The sequence below is a fragment of the Portunus trituberculatus genome, chromosome 35 (genome assembly GCF_017591435.1).
Source record: "Portunus trituberculatus isolate SZX2019 chromosome 35, ASM1759143v1, whole genome shotgun sequence".
Taxonomy (NCBI): domain Eukaryota; kingdom Metazoa; phylum Arthropoda; class Malacostraca; order Decapoda; family Portunidae; genus Portunus; species Portunus trituberculatus.
Window position 1 is genome coordinate 20,346,612 of NC_059289.1, and position 19,156 is coordinate 20,365,767.

At 42.2% G+C, this 19,156-nt stretch overlaps 2 protein-coding genes across 2 annotated transcripts; both read left to right on the forward strand.

Moving 5' to 3' along the window:
• Positions 1-11,939: 11,939 nt before the first annotated feature.
• On the forward strand, positions 11,940-12,362 carry LOC123513272 (CENPB DNA-binding domain-containing protein 1-like). The gene has a single exon (XM_045270343.1). It carries the CDS (start codon positions 11,940-11,942, stop codon positions 12,360-12,362), a length of 423 nt encoding a protein of 140 aa, XP_045126278.1.
• Positions 12,363-17,898: 5,536 nt separating this feature from the next.
• LOC123513273 lies at positions 17,899-18,907 on the forward strand. Its single transcript, XM_045270344.1, has 2 exons — positions 17,899-18,132; positions 18,236-18,907. Exons 1-2 carry the CDS (start codon positions 17,899-17,901, stop codon positions 18,905-18,907), a joined length of 906 nt encoding a protein of 301 aa, XP_045126279.1.
• Positions 18,908-19,156: the final 249 nt, after the last annotated feature.

Consider the following 19,156-nt stretch of genomic DNA (forward strand, 5'->3'; position numbering starts at 1 on the left):
ATTAGCCCTGGCAGAAGTATCGGAAGCAGGGAAGGCTCCCGACGATCTAGTCCAGCAAGCAGTATTGCTGATAGTGTCCAGTCAGCTGCCAGACTGGTGGAACTGCGATTAAAGCTGGAAATGAGGAAAATGGAGATAGAAGCAGAAGAGAGGCGAGAGTTGAAGAGATTAGCTGCGAAAGAGAGACGAGAGTCAAACAGACTAGCAGCAGAGCAAGAGGCTAGAGAGGCGGAAGAGAGGGCTAGAGAAGCGGAAGAAAGACGAGGACTTCAGAGACTAGCAGCAGAGACGGAGGCTAGAGAGAAGGAGATGATGAGATTGGAGAGGAGAGAGAAAGGGCAGATAAAGATAGAGAGTTGGAGTGGGAGAGAACTCGCCATGCAATAAGTGCGCCTGGAGTTGTTGGTAGTGTAGGAGGAGGAGGAGAACAGAGTGTTGAGCGTACGTTAGTTCAAAGTCTCCAGCTAGTCCCCGAATTTGATGAGTCTAAGGTGGCTGAATGGTTTGTTCGCTTCGAGAGGAAAGCCAAGGAGTTTGCCTGGTCTCGTGAGAGATGGGTAGGCTTGGTCGCGAATAAACTCAAGGGAAAAGCCTTGGAAGTTTATGACAAAATGTCAGCTGATGATCTGGATGATTATGAGGAGTTTAAGGCTGACATTTTGCGGGCATATGAGCTGCGACCAGAAGCCTATCGCTTGCAATTCAGAGGAAAGAGGAAGCGAGCAAGTGACTCCTACCTCGAGTGTGCTCGTTCACTGCAGCAAGTGTTTGAGAGATGGGTTGCTAGCGAGGGTGTTGACTCTCTCGAGGCTTTGAAGGAGTTAGTAGTTATGGAGCAGTTCATTGATAGTGCTGATAAGGAGCTGGTACCTCTGTTGAGGGAGAAGAGGTTTAGGACCTTGAAGGAGGCTGCTACATGGGCTGATGATTATGTGTTGGCCCACCGTCCTGTGCAGCAGCCTGGGAGTTGGAGTCGTAAGGAAGGTGGTCCTAAGGGAGGCCCAGGAGTGGTGGCAATTCTTCCTCGGGCTCTCCAGGCCACTTTAGGCGATATACTGGATTCGGCAGTAAGATGGGTTTGGGAAAGCCCCAGGCCCCCACCCCTCCTTCTTCTGCGAAGGATGGGACGGCGGGGAAGGCGGCCCCTAGAACGCCCAAGTATGATTACCAGCCTACGTGCTATCACTGCCGAGGGAAAGGGCATTTTAAGTTCAATTGCCCAAAATTAGTAACAGGTGAAACTCCAAAGTCCTCGCAGAAACCAGTTGCCTTGTTGGTGTGGCCAGATAAAGTTTGTGGTGATGAGTTGACTGCTCCTTCAGGCTTTAGAAGTGAGAAGGCACGGCATGTGCCTGAGTTGTGTTTGGAGGAGAAAGAGCAGGTTGGCCCACCTGTCCCTCCCCCTGTTGCCTCGCCCGATGTTGTTAAGGATAGTGAGCTCGACTGGTGCCGTCCTTTCCTGTGTGGAGGCACTGTTGAGATTGATGGCACCAAGTATTCCATCACTGTACTGCGTGATACGGGAGCATAGCAGTCAGTGTGCTGAAATGTCACTGGGAAGAAGGTGACATCTAGTAAGGCAGTGTTGTGTCGTGGACTTAACGTGGAGGAGTTCGTGACGGCTGAGGTGACGCTGTCATGTCCTCTTGTCACTGCTACGGCGCAGGTAGCAGTGGCAGACGAATTGCCAGTCGCAGGAGTGGACTTCCTGCTTGGGAATGATTTGGCTGGTGGTCGTGTATGGATCCCAACCTCTGATGAGGATGACGTTGCTGAAGAGTCTGGGCCAGTGGTGCAAGACTCTGTAAATGTTGTTACCCGCTCTCAGGCCCGCTGGGCTGAGAGAGAGCCTGTTACTACCCAAGAGGTTGCTAGCAGCCCGATGGGATTGACTCCAGATGGGAGTAACAGTGCTGATGTGGTGGAGCCAGTGTTGGGCTCACCATTGAGTTCTGGTGTAGAGGCTGACGGTGACGGCGTAGAGTCACTTGTTAATGCACCGGACTCGGCTTTGGGAGTTGTTGCTGAGAGTGAGGACGGAGTGTTGGGTGTAGCTGAGTTGTTTGATGGTTATCCTCACTCTGCAGAGCACTCCGGAGGGAGCACTCGTGCTGAGTCGCTTCCTGGTGTGGAGGCTGAGGGCTCTGATGTTCAGCACAGGCCCCAGCATGATAAGTCAGGCAGTTTGTTGGAAGTTGGCGCCCAGGGTGGGGAGACTTCCAGTTCTGCGTGGGAGTTGGGAGTTTCTCCCCCTGTAGAGCATCGTGGAGGCAGGGAGCGAGCTGTTCCCTTGCCTGGTGACTGCCTGGCTGGTGGTGATGATCCTTCTGAGGACTCACCGGATCACATGGCAAGAGCGGAGCAGCCTGGGCCAGCTCTCCGTCCTCGATGCCGTGAGGGACGTAGGGTTGCAGTGTTGCCTCAACCCCATGACCCTATAGTCCCCCTTTCTCTTACCCAGCTAAAGCCTGCAGAGCTCATTCGTGGGCAGCAGGAGGACCCGGCGTTGGCCTCCTTCTTTGCTCGAGTGGGTGAGGGAAGTGAGGAGTTGGAGGGCAGGGAGGAGTTTGTTTTGCATCAAAGGGTGTTGTGTCATAGATGGCAGGAGAGTGACGGTGGTGAACTACTGCAAGTAGTTGTGCTGCAGAAGCTGCGTGAGGCACTTGTGCTTTTGGCACATGAGGGGCCCATGGCTGGACACCTGGGCATCCGAAAGACCGTCGCTCGCCTGCGTCGCAATTTTTGGTGGCCCAGCATGTCTGGAGAGGTAGCCACGATTCTTAAGTTCTGCTACACTTGTCAAGTGGTGGGCAAGCCTAGTCAGACACCCCCTGTGGCGCCACTCCACCCTATCCCTGCTGTTGATCCTCCCTTCACGAGGGTTTTGATTGATATAGTAGGTCCTCTGCCTACTACCAGGGCTGGTCACAATTATTTGTTGACCATAATGGATGTTACCACGCGGTATCCTGAAGCAATTCCCCTGAGAAGCACTCACTCTAAGGTGGTGCTGAAGGCGTTGTTAACCTTCTTTACACACTTTGGATTGCCAGCAGAGCTGCAGTCTGATTAGGGGACCAACTTTACTTCAAAGTTGTTTAAGGATACGATGACTGCGTGGGGGATCAAGCATATTGTGCCCAGTGCTTATCATCCACAGTCTCAGGGAGCCCTGGAGAGACATCATCAAACTCTCAAGACCATGCTCAAGAGTTTCTGCATGGAGAGAGATAAGGATTGGGACGAGGGTGTCCCCTTTGTCTTATTTGCGGTGAGAGAAGCGCCCAATGAGTCCTTGGGTTTCTCACCCAATCAGTTAGTGTTTGGACACTGAGTGCGTGGACCGCTCGACGTTGTTCGGGAGGCTTGGTGTCAGCCGTCGCCTGAGCGCCCTGTCTCACTGCTTAAGAGCCTCATGAGTACTCGAGAGAGATTAGCCAAGGCATTAGAGGTGGCGCAGGCCCACCTGTGTAAGACCCAGCAGAGTACGAAGGGGTATTATGACCGAAGGGCCGAGTATCGGAGTTTTGCCCCTGGAGATGAAGTGCTCGTGCTGTTACCACTTCAGGGCCAGCCGCTTGCTGCCCGCTATAGTGGCCCCTATATTATAGAGAAGAAGGTAGGTGACCTCGAATACCTGGTGGTCACTCCTGACCGGCGCAAGAGGGCTCAGCTGTGTCACGTTAACATGCTGAAGCCCTATTTTCGTTCTACTAGCCAGAAGGGCTCTTTTAGTTCTGCCGTGCAAGAGGCATCTTCAGTTTTATTTTTCTGCCGGGAGGGAGAGGCTCCAGAAGTTATTGGGCCTGAACCTGTTGTTCCTACAGGGCAGTGGGAGCGGAATAGCCTCCATCTCTTAAAAGAGAAGGTTGAACATTTAGGGGATCAGCAATATGAGTTGCTTTGGCGGCTGAGAAAGTACTCTTCAGTGTTTAGCAGTGTTCCGGGCAGGACACAGTTGATAGAACACGATATTGATGTTGGGGACGCAGAGCCTGTCAAACTGCCCCCCTACCGAGTAAATCCTATGAAGTAAGCACTGGTGTAGAAGGAGTTGGAGTTCATGCTTGAGCATGGGCTCATTACTCGGACTTACAGTCAATGGAGTTCCCCAGTCACCCTGCAGCCTAAGCCTGATGGCAAGGTCAGGTTTTGTATTGACTTCAGGCGGGTTAATGCCCTAACAAAAGTAGACAGTTATCCCTTGCCCCGTGTAGATGACTCTGTGGACCGAATCGGGTCAGCTACTTTTATCACCAAAGTGGACCTTGTCAAGGGGAACTGGCAGATCCCATTGACGGAGCGGGCTAAGGAGATAGCGAGTTTTGTGGCCAACGGCGCTCTCTATCAGTGCCAAGTGATGCCTTATGGGCTGCGAAATGCCCCAGCCACATTTCAGCATCTCATGGACCGAGTTACTGATGGTCTGACTCACTGTGTCGTATACATTGATGACGTGGTCATCTATGACATAACATGGGCTGAGCATCTGACTAATGTAGAAGGCCTCTTTGCACGACTCCAGGAAGTGGGATTAGCTGTCAACTTGGAGAAGTGTGAATTTGTACAAGCTCAGGTGCAATACCTGGGTTACCGAGTGGGCCATGGCTACATCACTCCTCCTGAAGCCAAAATAGAAGCGATCAGGCGGTTCCCCGCACCGACCTGTCGCCGTGCCTTGCAGAGATTCTTAAGAGTGCTAGGTTACTACCGCCGTTTTGTACCGGGGTATTCGACCCTCCTGGCACCTCTTACAGATCTCTTGCAGAAGGTAAGAAGTGGGTCTGGAGTGAAGACTGTGAGAGCGCCTTTCACCGAGTTAAGACCATTTTATGCGAGATGCCAGTGCTCCAGGCCCCTGACTTCAGACGAAGTTTTGCTCTCGCAGTAGATGCCAGTCAGGTGGGAGTAGGCACAGTTTTAATGTAGCCTGATGACCAGGGTGTTAACCACCCTGTGTTATTTTTCGAAAAAGTTTACTCCCGCCCAGAAGAACTATTCAGTTATTGAGCAAGAGCTGCTTTCCATTTTGTTAGCCTTGCAGCATTTTGAAATTTACATCCCCGCTTATGGGCCCCAAGCAGTCATCTATTCAGATCATAGTCCCCTTCAGTTCTTAGAAAAGTTTAAATTTAAAAATCAGCGTTTAACTCGCTGGAGTCTTCTACTTCAGGAGTACAATATCATTGTCAGACATACAAAAGGAGCAGACAACGTTGTAGCTGATTGTCTGTCCCGGGGCCATTCCCTTTAATCAGTTCCATGCCTTTTTAAAAAAATTTTGTAAATGTTTTGTTTCCAAAATTTTTTCTTTTAAGGGAGGGCATGTGAGGGCCAGCGCATTATTTCCCCTTTATTTAATTATATTATATGTGTAGCCTCTGGCCCAAGCGTGGGCTGTTGCTGTTTCACAGCGGCCAAACCCCCTCTCTTTGTTTCCACCATTTTGTGCGCCTGCGAGCTTCACAGTAGTAACCAGCCAGTCTTCAGCGGAGGTAGACACGTGCGCTCTTGGTTTCTGGCACAGGGTGGAGACACGTGTTGCTGGGCTGTTCTTGTTACTCGCTAGTCACTGGTCTGGGAGTTGTGCCCTCCTGTTGAGTAGCTGGCTTGCTACTGGGTAGACCGTGGCTGTGTAGGACAACGGGCTTGTTGTCCTGAGGAAAGTGTAGCCGGTTGGGGTTGCATTTCCTGTTGTGCGTTCGTCCACTCGGGTGTGGCGACGCGGAGGGACGCGTTATTGTTTCGTCCCGTTGTTGCTGTTGGTGGCTGTGATCACCAGTGTGTTTTGTTGGGTGGCTGTGTGCCCCCACCATCTTTTGTATAGTTTCAGTAGTAAACTGTATTGTAGTGGTAGTAGCCACACAAGCTATTGAATGCTGAGAGGCTTCATGTTGGCCACTAGTGTGTAGTTGTTGTCCGCCAGACGGGTCTGCGACGAGTATATAGTGGGTGTCACCCGTAGATGGTGTCTTGGCTTGTGTGTACTTCACCGGATGTGCTGTACACATCATATATTGCAGTAGTAGTAGGCCAGGGAAGTCAGTCTAACAGGTGTTAGTAAGCACTTGTTGTAGTAGGATAGTATAGTAATATATATATACTGCGCGTGATGTCACAGTCTGTGATTCATCACCGTCTGTGGACAAGGCGTGCGGAGAGGCATTAATACTTCATAGAGAAGTGGGTGGAATTGTCCTTGTGGGCAGTTTCTCTAGGGGGTATTAAGGCCTCACCCTGTTACAGATAACATCTACCATATATATATATATATATATATATATATATATATATATATATATATATATATATATATATATATATATATATATATATATATATATATATATATATATATATATATATATATATATATATATATATATATATATATATATATATATATATATATATATATATATATATACATACATATATATATATATATATATATATATATATATATATATATATATATATATATATATATATATATATATATATATATATATATATATATATATATATATATATATATATATATATATATATATATATATATATATATATATATATATATATATATATATATATATATATATATATATATATATATATATATATATATATATATATATATATATATATATATATATATATATATATATATATATATATATATATATATATATATATATATATATATATATATATATATATATATATATATATATATATATATATATATATATATATATATATATATATATATATATATATATATATATATATATATATATATATATATATATATATATATATATATATATATATATATATATATATATATTTATATACGTTCCTAAAAAAAACTTCGTTAAGTGAAACTTTGTTAAGCGAACCGATTATGACAAGTTTAACCCCTGACTTGAACTTCCATTGAGAGTAAGCAAAGCGAGAGGGCATCATAGTACAGTGAAATGTTTGATGAAAGTAAAAATTATGAAGTTTAACATTTAGGCAGTTAAATTTAATTTAAGTCATTTTAATGTACACTAATGTATGTATGTATGTAATTTTATAATGTTGATGATCTTAAATTTATGAAGGGAGGGAGAGTGAAACGGGAAAGATACTAACCGGCAGCCTGTGGAATGTAAACAAAGGGTGCATCATTGTACTGCATACAAAATTTATGTACCACATTTCCAAAAGGCTTTCTATTTTATCTATTGTAGAGGCACGAGTTCAGGTGGTTCTTTTGGCTTGCAAGGAAGATACAGTCTCACCAGCCTTCTTAATAGTCTGCTGGCTTGAAAATAGTAGAGACAGTATATGGAGTCAAGATGGTGGCCAGCAATGCAATAGTTTTCTCGCCTCCCTGGTGTCTGTGAATAATATCCAGCTTCAGTTCGAGAGTAAGAGACTTCCTGGTCTTCTTGGGAACGCTAGGCCACATTGCAGGGCGTTTTGGTGGTAAGTTGAGCGAGTGAAGACGAGCTGCTGCTGACGCTGTTATGGGAGTGAGTGGTGTGTGTTGTCCACGAGAGACTTGATCTTGATTCTACAGGTGTCCTAGGTTTTCTCCTGAGACAGGCCTTAGTATCTGTGGCTCCTGGTGTATTCAAAAGCTTGTCGGCCTGCGTGATACGGCAGGGCTTTCAAACTTGCAAAACATTACCTGGATCAAACTTCGTTAAAGCGAGTTTGGTGTTCGTTAAAGGAGCAGATGGTAGTAAAATGAAACCTTCGTTGTAGCGAAATTTCGTTGTGTGAACCTTCGTTAAACGGAGGTTGCCTGTATATATATATATATATATATATATATATATATATATATATATATATATATATATATATATATATATATATATATACGTATATGTATATAAAGAAAAATAGAAATGAGGAAGAAAGGAAGAGATACAATGAACTGGAAGCAGCAGTAAGGGAAAAAAATAATGCAAGGTCAGAAGAGGAAAAAAAGGCATTTTTTTGGAGAATTCTAGGAGACAGGATAAAGAAATGGTACATAAATGAGAAGGAAGAGAAAAAAGTGGAACAAGTTTAACTAAAAATAATAAAGGCAAGAGACTAAAAATGATGTATACGAACATAGACGGGGTTTTATCAAGTAAATTAGAATTAAGAGATTACATAAAGAAAGAAAATCCAGATATTGTATGCCTGGCTGAAACAAAACTAAATGGGGCAATCAAAATAGACTTGGATAATAGGTATAATGTATGGAGAAGAGACAGAGGGGGTAAAGGAGGAGGAGGAGTCATGATAATGTTAAGGAGATGGTGATAAACCAAATGGAATGTGGGGAAGGAAAAGCAGAAGTACTGTATGTTAAGATGCATATTAATAAAACAGAGTTAACAATCATTGTAATATATGTGCCACCAAAAACAAATTCATGGACCAATCAAGAATATAAAGACATGATAGATGACACAATAAGAAGTCTAACGAGAATCGTTAAAGAAAGAAGAAAAGTGATATTAGTAGGAGATTTCAACTGTAAAAAAGTGGACTGGAAAAATTATGAAAGTGGTATGGGGGAAGAAGCCTGGGGAGAAAGATTCTTGAACCTAATGATAGACAATATGATGGACCAGAGAGTAAAGGAATGCACAAGATTCAGAGGAAACGATGAGCCGGCGAGATTGGACCTAATTCTTACAAGGGGTATACAAATGAATGATGATATAAGATATAAGTGCCCATTGGGAAAGAGTGACCATGTAATATTAGAAATGGATATAGAAGAGGGAAAGGAAGTTAGAGACGATTCATACAAAGGAGACTGATTAAATTACAGAAAGGCTGATATTGAGAATCTCAAGAACTATTTTAAAAATGTAAACTGGGAGGAGATGGAAACCTCAGAGACGATGCAAGAGAAGTATAACATATTTTTGGAAATATACAAAACAGGAGTCAGGGAATATGTCCTGAAATATAGACCTAAAGAAGAAGGAAAGAAAGATTGGTTTAATGCAAGATGTGCTAGGGCAAAGGAGAAAAGAAATGGAGCATGGAAAAGGTGGAGGAGAAATAGAAGTCCAGTAAATAAGGAAAACTTCAAGGCAGCGAGAAGTGAATATGTTAAGGTGAGGGAGGAAGAGGAAAAGAATTTTGAAAAGGATATTGTTGAAAAATGTAAGGAGCAACCAAAATTGTTCTACAGATTCATAAATGGAAAAATTAGGCAAAAAAAGAAACAATAGAAAGTTTAAAGGAGAGAACAGGATAGTGGAAGACCCAAAAAGTATGGCAGAACTATTAAATAATAAATTCCAGGAGGTCTTTACTAAGGAATCCAAATTTGAATAGAGAGACAGTCTATATGAAAGAGATTAAAGTAACCAAGTTTGAAATAAAAGAGTTAATGAAGGAACTGGATGAAGAGAAGGCAATGCGACCGGATGAAGTCTCAGGCAGAATACTGAAAGAATGTAGGGAAGAACTAGCAAGTCCTATATACAACATCATAAAATGCTCAATAGAAAATGGAACAGTACCAGTAGAATGGAAAAGAGCTGAGGTGGTTCCCATATATAAGAGCAGAAGGAAGGAAGAACCTATAAATTACAGACTGGTATTACTAAGTAGTGTAATATGCAAGATGTGTGAAAGAATAACAAAGAAACAATGGATCGAGTTCCTTGAAGACAACAAGTTAATATCAAATAGCCAATTTGGTTTTAGAAAAAGATGGTCGTGTGTAACTAATTTATTGAGTTTCTATTCTAGAATAGTTGATAGAGTACAAGAGAGAGAGGGATGGGTTGACTGTATTTATTTGGATTTAAAAAAGGCATTTGACAAAGTGCCACATGCAAGATTACTGTGGAAGTTAGAGGAGAAGGGTGGCTTAAAAGGAAGCACATTGAGATGGATAGAAAATTATTTGAGGGGGAGAGAAATGAGGACGGTAGTTAAAGATATGAAGTCCAAGTGGAGAGCAGTAGAAAGCGGAGTGCCACAGGGGTCAGTATTGGCACCAATACTTTTCCTTATTTATATTAACGACATGCCAGAAGGAGTGAACAGCTACATAAATCTGTTTGCAGATGATACAAAACTGTGCAGAGTTATAAAGCAAAAGGAGGATTGTGAAATACTGCAAGAAGACCTAAATAAGATCTGGGAATGGAGTAAAAAGTGGGAAATGGAATTCAATGTGAACAAAAGCCATGTCATGGAAATGGGAAAGAGTGAAAGACGACCCATGGGAATCTATAAGATGAGAAATGGAGTAGAACTAGAGAAAGTAAAAAAGGAAAAGGACTTAGGAGTGACGATGGAAGAAAACAATCAACCGGTAAGCCATATTGATATAATTTTTAGAGAAACATATAATTTGCTAAGGAATATTGGAGTAGCATTTCACTACATGAACAAAGAAATGATGAAGAAATTGATAAGTACTATAATAAGACCCAGATTGGAATATGCAGGAGTAGTGTAGGGTCCTCATAAAAAGAAACACATAAGAAAGTTGGAGAGACTACAAAAAATGGCTACAAGAATGGTTCCAGAATTTGAAGGGATGACATATGAGGAGAGACTAAAGACTATGGATCTGCCAACCCTGGAACAAAGAAGAGAGAGAGCAGATCTGATACAAGTTTATAAATTGATCAATGGAATGGACCAAGTGGATAATGAGAAACTGATCCTGAGAGAAGAATATGACATTCAAAGCACAAGATTGCATAGTAAAAAGCTGAGAAAAGGAAGATGTCTGAGAGATGTTAAAAAATATAGTTTCCCACAAAGATGTATTGAGACATAGAACAGTTTAAATGAAGAAGTAGTGTCTGCAATGAGTGTGCATACTTTTAAAGTAAGATTGGATAAGTGTAGATATGGAGACAGGGCCACACGAGCATAAAGCCCAGGCCCTGTAAAACTACAACTAGGTAAATACACAGGGTGTCCCATGTCCCAGAAGTCGCACACCATACTGTTAAAAAAATGCACTTAATTTTTTATCTTTCAGATTAAATTATGGCTGAGAAACTAAAAGCAGAAAGAATTGAACTTAGTAAATGAAACTTTGAACTCCAAACACCCAGAGAGACAACCATTGAGTCATACCATTGATGGTTTGCCAATGCTTAGTTACTGGCTTACTCCTGCAACTGATTTCACAGGACTTTTAACAACATTCGTCAAAAGCATTATGGAGGTTTCTTAATGAGTTGCACTCTTTGTTCATATTTCTTAAGGGCAGCAACTGAGCGAGTTTCTTGGAAAGATTTGATTAAATGACAGATAGTGGTATGGCTCAATGGTCATCCCTCAGGTGTTTGCGGTTAAATTCTTCAAGTACTGAGTGATGCGTTGCTCTATATCTTCCAAACATGAAAACCAGTTCAATTCTTTCTTCAACTCTTAGTTTCTAACCATAATTCAGTCTGAAATATAGAAAAACAATTGTATTTTTTTAAAACCAGGATGGTGCATGCCTTCTGGAAGACCATATATAATCAACCTGAAAAAGGTGCACTGTATGTTTAATTACAACAAACTTTTAAGTACAATGTTATATTTTCATTCAAAAATATAAAATGTTTATCCTTAATTATATTGACTCATATTACATGTATCTAAAAATCACCATGTCCCTGCCTAAGATTAATATCACAAAATTACATAGGTACAGGGAGTCCTCGGGTTACGACGGTCTCGACTTACGACGTTTCGTGGTTACGAACACGCCCATAAAAACATAAAAAATAATATTAGGCATCATTCCGTCTAATGTGGTTTAGCGTGTAAGCGATGTAAACAAACACGAACTAGTTTCGGGCGCGCGGCGGAAGAATACGCTTTGTTGTGGTTGTAGGGCGAGGAAGACTGCGTCTCAAGTCTCTGTACATATGCCATTTTGGTTGTTTGCACCGTCTCTCTCTCTCTTGGTTATGGCTCCCAAGCGTAAGGCAGACTCTTCTGATGGTAGTGCATCAAAGAGAAAGGCCATCACCATGGAAGTTAAAGTGGACATTATAAAGAGATCACAAAAGGGAGAAACACCAACAAACATTGGCTGGTCGCTTGGCCTTAGTTGTTCCACTGTGGTTATCATCATCAAAGATAAAGAGCGCATTATGGAACATGTGAAAGGATCTGCTCCTATGAAAGCGACAGTGATAACCAAGCAGAGTAATGGTCTAATTATTGAGATAGAAAGATTATTGGTGCTTTGGTTGGAAGAACAAAATCAACGGCGTATTCCATTGAGCCTTATGGTGATTCAGGAGAAGGCGAAAAGATTGTTTGAGGCACTGAAAGATGAAAAGGGGGAAGGAAGTGAAAGTGAAGAGTTTGTGGCTAGTAGGGGTTAGTTTATGCGATTTAAGACTCGGGCCAATTACCATAACCTTAAAGTGCAAGGTAAAGCTGCTAGTGGTAATGAGAAAGCAGCAAGTGAATTTCCTAAAGCATTGGCTGAGATGATTAAGGTTAAGCAAACAAACATGAATGGTGTTTGGAAAAAACTGTGTCCTCAATTTGTGGGTAATTTCCATGGGTTTGAGGACACAGTTCAGCATGTTATTAAGAATGTTGTTGCCCTGAGTAAGGAAACTGATTTGGAGATGGAGGTTGATGATGTTACAGAGCTGCTGGAATCTCATGGAGAGGAGTTATCTGCTGAGGATCTGATACAACTGGAGAAGCAGATCATACAGGAAGAAGAAGAAGCACCCACCCCAGAGCCTAGGGCTTTCACAAGGCAGGGCTTGGCAAGAGGTTTTGCTGAGATGCATCAAGCGTTGGCAACTTTTGAGGCTATGGATCTCAACTTTGAAAGATTCACTAAGGTTTCCAGAGGCATCATGGATTTGATGCAATGTTACAAGGAGATCTTGGATGAGAAGAGGTTGCTCTCTGTTCAGACTAACTTGGAGCAGTATTTTAAGAAGGTAGAGAGGCCTGCACCAGATCCTGTACCCTCTACCTCAGCTGCCTCTACTACTCCAGACTCACCTGCCCCAGAATTTCCAGCACCTTCTGAATGTTCTGCCTCACCTCCAGGGTCACCTGCCCCAGTTTCTCCAGCACCTGGAGGTTCTGCCTCACCTCTAGACTCACCTGCCCAAGCATCTCCAGCACCTGAAGGTTCTGCCTCTCTTGATTCACCAGCCCAAGTATCTCCAGCAACTTCTGCAGCTTCCTCTACACAATAAGCCTGTCTCTCCCTCCCTTGCAATGCCTCCTTCCAGTGTGCAAGCCAACCAAAGGAATAAAGGTAAGAATTTTTTTCCCGATGTTCCGACTTACGCTGAAATTTGGGTTACGATGCGTGTCAGGAACAGATCAACGTCGTAACCCGAGGACTCCCTGTACTCTGTAATTATACATTTAATAATACATCACAGACTTCATCAAAAACTCATCTCCTTGTTAGCAGGGGCAGAGGTAAAGGCCAGAGAAAATAGAAAACAAACTAAAAGGAATAGTACAGATCATCCAATGAACTGAGGCACTCAGCTGTTTACTCTACCATTAATAGACTTCCCTTAAACCCAACTCATGCACAACTTAAGTTGCTATTAGGAAAAACCGTACTTCTGCCTTTAAACTTTAACATCAAACACAATTAAAATAAAAGACACATTAGATATGTTCCAAATTACAGAAATGCCATAATATGCATGCAAAAGAAATAATTTTCAATGAACTGAGATGAGGTTCACTTCAGGTACAATAAATAAAAAAACAAATAATTAAAGATAAATAAGTAAATCAGATTTTTTAAAAATAAATACTCAAGTTTCATAGCATTACCAGGGCTGGAAAAACTTTTTTATAATTCCCAGTGTAAAGTCACAGACAAAAATTCTGCAGCACTTGATACCTCAGATTGAGTCCGAGACACCTGAGGTTTGAACTAAGTTAGCAACAATCCAAGAGATGGCACATGTGAAGTGTTTGTGTGCTGTTTATGTACTGAACGTAAGATTATCACCATAAGCTGATAACATTAAGTTCAGTACATAAACAACACTCAAACACTTCACATGTGCCATTTCTTGGATTGTTGCTAACTTAGCTTGAACCTCAGGTGTCTCAGACTCACTCTGAGGTATGACGTGATGCAGAACATTTGTCTGTGACTGTACATAAAAAAAAAAAAAAAAAAAAAAAAAAACTTAAGAAATCCAATGGCAATGAATAAAAAATTAAAATGGGTGGATTTAAAAAGAAGCAAAGAAAAGTTTAGTTTGTACTGATCCTTAGAAACTTATAAAAATTCTCCTTGAATATTGAATGTAAAAAAAAAAAAAGAAAAAAAAGAAGAAATCACCATATAATTATTTTCCAAATATCATTATATGCACTGATCTCTACGATGTGCTCAAGCCCTCATCACTCTGCTGCGGTTCAAGCTGGCGCCTTCTTCGACCCCCGCATCTGTCAGCAGAATTTCTGAAGTATATCATGATGGTTTTACCGATTTTATCTTCTGTTGTTGTGAAATTGGTAGAGTTAAGCAATGCTCCTGAAAAAAAAAGTTACCAAAATTAAGTGTGTGTGAATGTGTGTGTATTTACCTATTTGTGTATTACAGGGCCCGAGCTAAGCTCTCCTTGTCCTGCCTCCTTGGCCATTCCTGTCATATCTCTCTTTCATCTGATTGACACACACTGCATCAACGATATCACTGCTCAGTTTATTCCACTTATCAATACTATGATGCGGGAAACTGTACTTTCTCACGTCATTAAGACAGATGTCTTTAATTAGTTTTTTTCCATGTCCTCGGAGATGATTACTTGTGGTCACCTTTATCAACTCTCTGTCCAGTATGTCAATCTTGTTCACCAATTTATACATAGTTATCATGTCTCCTCTTGTTCTTCTCTCTTCTAATGTGGTCAGCCCCAGCTTCCTCAGTCTTTCCTCATAGTCTAACTCCCTGAGTCCTGGTACCATCCTTGTTGCCAGCCTCTGTACCCTTTCCACCTTCTTCACATTTTTCTTCATATGCGGTGACCAGACACATGCTGCATATTCTAACTGGGGTCTTATTAAGGTACATAATATCTTCTTCATCATTCCTTCATCTAGGTAGTGGAATGCAAGGCCAATATTTTGAAGCATGTTGTATGTTTTCCAAAAAAATCTTGTTAATGTGTTTCTCCAGTGACAAGGTGTTTTGCACGGTAACTCCTAAGTCTTTCTCCTCATTGGTCTCTCTAATTTTCTCATCACCCAGCCTGTAATCCCTGTTTGGTCTGTATCTACTTCCCATTTTCATAACATGGGTCTTGTCTATATTAAATTCCATCTGCCACTCCTTACTCCACTCATATATTTTATCAAGATCTTCCTGTAACTTGTTACAATCTTCCACATTCTTTACTCTCCTCATAATTTTAGTATTGTCTGCAAACATGTTCATGTAACTGTCAATTACTACTGGCATATCATTAACATAAATCAAAAACATGATGGGACCCAGCACTGACCCTTGTGGAACTCCACTGGTTACCTTCTTCCACTCGAACTTCCTTCCTCTCACCACTGTTCTCATTTCTCTTCCCATTAAGTAATTTTCCATCCATTTTGCTAGTTTATCATTTACTCCTCCAATCATCTTTAGTTTCCACATCAGTCTATTGTGTGGCACTTTATCAAAGGCCTTTCTCAAGTCCAGGTAGATAGCATCCACCCATCCCTCTCTATGTTGTAGTATGTCAGTCACTCTTGAATAAAAACATAATAAATTGGATACGCACGATCTTCCTTTTCTGAAACCAAACTGCCTTTCACTCAGAATGTTTTCACTTTCTAGATACTCACTCCACTTAGCTTTAATTACTTCTTCACATACCTTGCACAATATACTAGTCAACGATACTGGTCTATAATTTAACGGTTCCATTCTACTACCATTCTTATATATAGGCACAATGTCAGCTCTTTTCCACTCTTTCGGGACTATTCCTGTTTGTATGGAGGTTTCCACAATATCAAATATGGGGTTCAACAATTGATCCTTACATTCTTTAGCAACCTCCCAGATATGCCATCAGGCCCCATTGATTTATTAATATCCAATTATTTATAATTTTCCTTATATCTTCTTTAGTAACCATGATGTCCTGCATTTGCTTTATTTCCATAGGCCTTCCTCCTGTAAAATGCTCCTCCTTTGTAAACACTTTGCAAAAGTTGTCGTTCAAAATTTCAGCTATATCTCTAGCATCCTCATATACTTCTTCCCATCTTTTACTTTTTCTATTGCCTCCCTTTTATTTAGTTTTCCATTTATGAATTTGTAAAACATTTTAGGGTCACTATCACAGTTTTCCACCACTCTCTGTTCATATTCCTTTTGTGCTGTTCTCCTTACTTCAACATATCTATTCCTTGCTGTTTTGTAGACTTCTCTTGATAATACTTCACTGTTTTTCTTAAGTTTCTAACATGCCTTTTCTTTGTTCTTTTTTGCTTCTTCACAATTTCTATTAAACCACTGTTTATTATTCAAAGTCCTCTTTCTGTGATATGGCACAAACTTCTTCACAGCAGAGTTACATAAATCTATAAATTTATCGTATTTCAATTGCATATCCCCTTCCTTGTATATCACAGACCAGTCAATTTCATTAAAGAACTCTCTTATATGGTTATAATTTGCCCTAACATAATTTAATTTTTCCTCCCTGTGCGCCACACTCTTTTCTGTACTTAATTCCGTATCCAGTTCAAAACTTAAGACATCATGGTCGCTTTTCCCCAAGGGACATTCATGTTCAATTTCCTCTTTTAGGGAGATGCCCCTGGTAAATACCAAATCCAACCTTGCTGCAACATCCTGTCCCCTGCATCTTGTTGGTGATCTCACCCACTGTGTCATCAAGTTATTTGTTACTACGTTTAACAATTCCTCTGCCCACTCACCGCCATTCACCACTTCGTAGTCTTCCCACACTATTTCCTTACAATTAAAGTCCCTGACTATCATTACTCTATCCTTTCTGATGAATTTCTGCTTCATTCTGTCTAGAGTATTTCTCATCACCATTTGATACTGTTCATAGTTCCAAGCACTGGTTCTGGGTGGTATGTATACTGTTATAATATTAATGTCCCTCTTACCATCTGTTATAAGCATACTTATCATTTCCTCATTTCCCTTACTAAAGTTCACCTCCTTCACTATCAGATCCTTCTTAGTAAAAACCATTATACCACCACCTCCTTTATTCTTTCTATCATTTCTCCATACTTTGTAGTGTTTTACATCAAACCAATCTAGCTTTATTTCAGGCCTTAACTTTGTTTCCACCACACACATTATGTCCGGTTCATTGTTTCTTAGGTAATCCATACATTCTAGCCTCTTAGACAGAAATCCATCTATATTTGTGTATGTCACTTGAATTCCATTCCTAATCTCTTTCTTTCATGTTTCAGTCAGTGTAATGTCTATTTCGTCCATTTTTTTTATGTGCACACTCTTCCGTGATGTGGGGTTAGCCACTTCTTTTTGGGGTTCAGCCTCTGGGCCCCGGGGGAGCAAGATAAAAGTACAGACAAGGAGCAGTGCGTTCCATAGTTCCTCTTCGTCGGCTCCAGTCCCCAGGCCCTTTGCTACAGGGGGTTCCTTTCGGGCCAGGGGTTCTCGCAGTGGTGGACCCCATGGCTAGGGAAGCAGTTTGCTCTCCTGTGCCTGTGGGCGCTTGCCTGCAGCGGCACTGGAGAGAGTGGATGGAGGTTGAGGCAGGAGAGTGGGTAGTGAAGACTCTGCATTATGGGTATGTCCTCCCCTTTCTGCATCCCCCTCCTTTGTCAGCCGGACCAATGGAGTTTGTGAGTTATGCAGAGGGATCGGATCACCATGTGACCTTGGACTTAGTGGTGTAAGACATGTTGGCCAAAGGGGCTATAGAGCTTGTGGGGGGCGAGCTAGAAGGCCTTTATGTCCGTCTGTTCCTTGTTCCCAAGGTAACAGGTGGTTTGAGACCTGTGTTCGACCTCTCAACTCTGAACAAGTTTTTAGTGGTCAGCCCCTTCCGGATGGAGACGGTGGCGTCAGTTTTGGAGTCTATGAACGTGGAGGATTGGATGGTGTCTCTGGATATGAGGGATGCATATTTCCAAGTTCCAATCCACCTGCGTTCCCACAAGTACCTACAATTCGTTTGGCGAGGCAAGGTTTTTCAGTTCAAAGTTCTTTGTTTTGGCCTCACCATTGCTCCCGCAGGTCTTCACCAAGGTGATGGCTCCAGTGTCTTCATGGGTTTATCGACACGATATCTCCCTGCACCATTACCTGGATGATTGGTTGGTCACAGGGACGACTCTCCAAGGATGCATAGGCACCATCCGGGCTGTTTTACGGCTGTGCGCTCAGTTGGGTATTCAGATCAGTCTGCCCATATCAGACGTGGTACCCAGCCAAAGGAAGCAATACCGGGGTATGGTGCTGGATTCAGTAAGGGCTTTGGTGTTTTCCGTCACCAGAAAGGGTCAGCCGGTTTCTCTCAGTGGTGAAAAGTTTTCTAGAGGACACAGCCACTATGGTGTCTCTATGGAGGTCACTCCTGGGTCATCTGACATCCCTGGAGAGGCTGGTTGGTCCCAGGCAGCTGGTATGCTTTCAGTCCCTTCAGTGATGTCTGAAAAAACACTGGAAGCAGCATTGGATGCTCCCTGGTGGCGGATTCCCCCTTCACAGCGGTGTCTGGCAGACCTGTCCTGGTGGATAGATCTGGGCCACATACTCAAGGGAGCTCTCTTTGTGATGGCATCTCCGGAACAGTCTCAGTTTGGGGTGCTCATCTCATGCTTGGGGGTGTGGTCTCCACAGGAGCAGAGGTTTCACATCAACCACCTGGAGATGATGGCCGTTTTCTGGGCTCTGCAGTCCTTTTAGCAGGAAGTCTCGAGCACAGTAGTGTCTCTCATGTCAAACAATTCAATATTGGTGGCCTATTTGAGGAACTCTGGGGGCACCCGGTCCGAGTCCCTCTTGGGTCTGGCAGGGGACATTCTCCAGTGGTGTGATGACAACTCGGTCTCTCTTCACTCAAGGTTTGTGCCGGGATGATGAAATGCAGTGGCAGATGTCCTCAGTCGCGAGTGTGTGGGGTCAGAGTGGACCCTGCATCCTGTTGTGTGCAGG

Excerpts from the sequence above, each read along its gene's own strand:
- LOC123513272 (XM_045270343.1), top strand. The coding sequence starts at position 11,940 with ATGGCTCCCAAGCGTAAGGCAGACTCTTCTGATGGTAGTGCATCAAAG.
- LOC123513273 (XM_045270344.1), top strand. The coding sequence starts at position 17,899 with ATGTTGGCCAAAGGGGCTATAGAGCTTGTGGGGGGCGAGCTAGAAGGC. Across the intron at positions 18,133-18,235 it reads TGAGGGATGCATATTTCCAA|GTCTTCACCAAGGTGATGGC; the intron begins GTTCCAATCCAC and ends TTGCTCCCGCAG.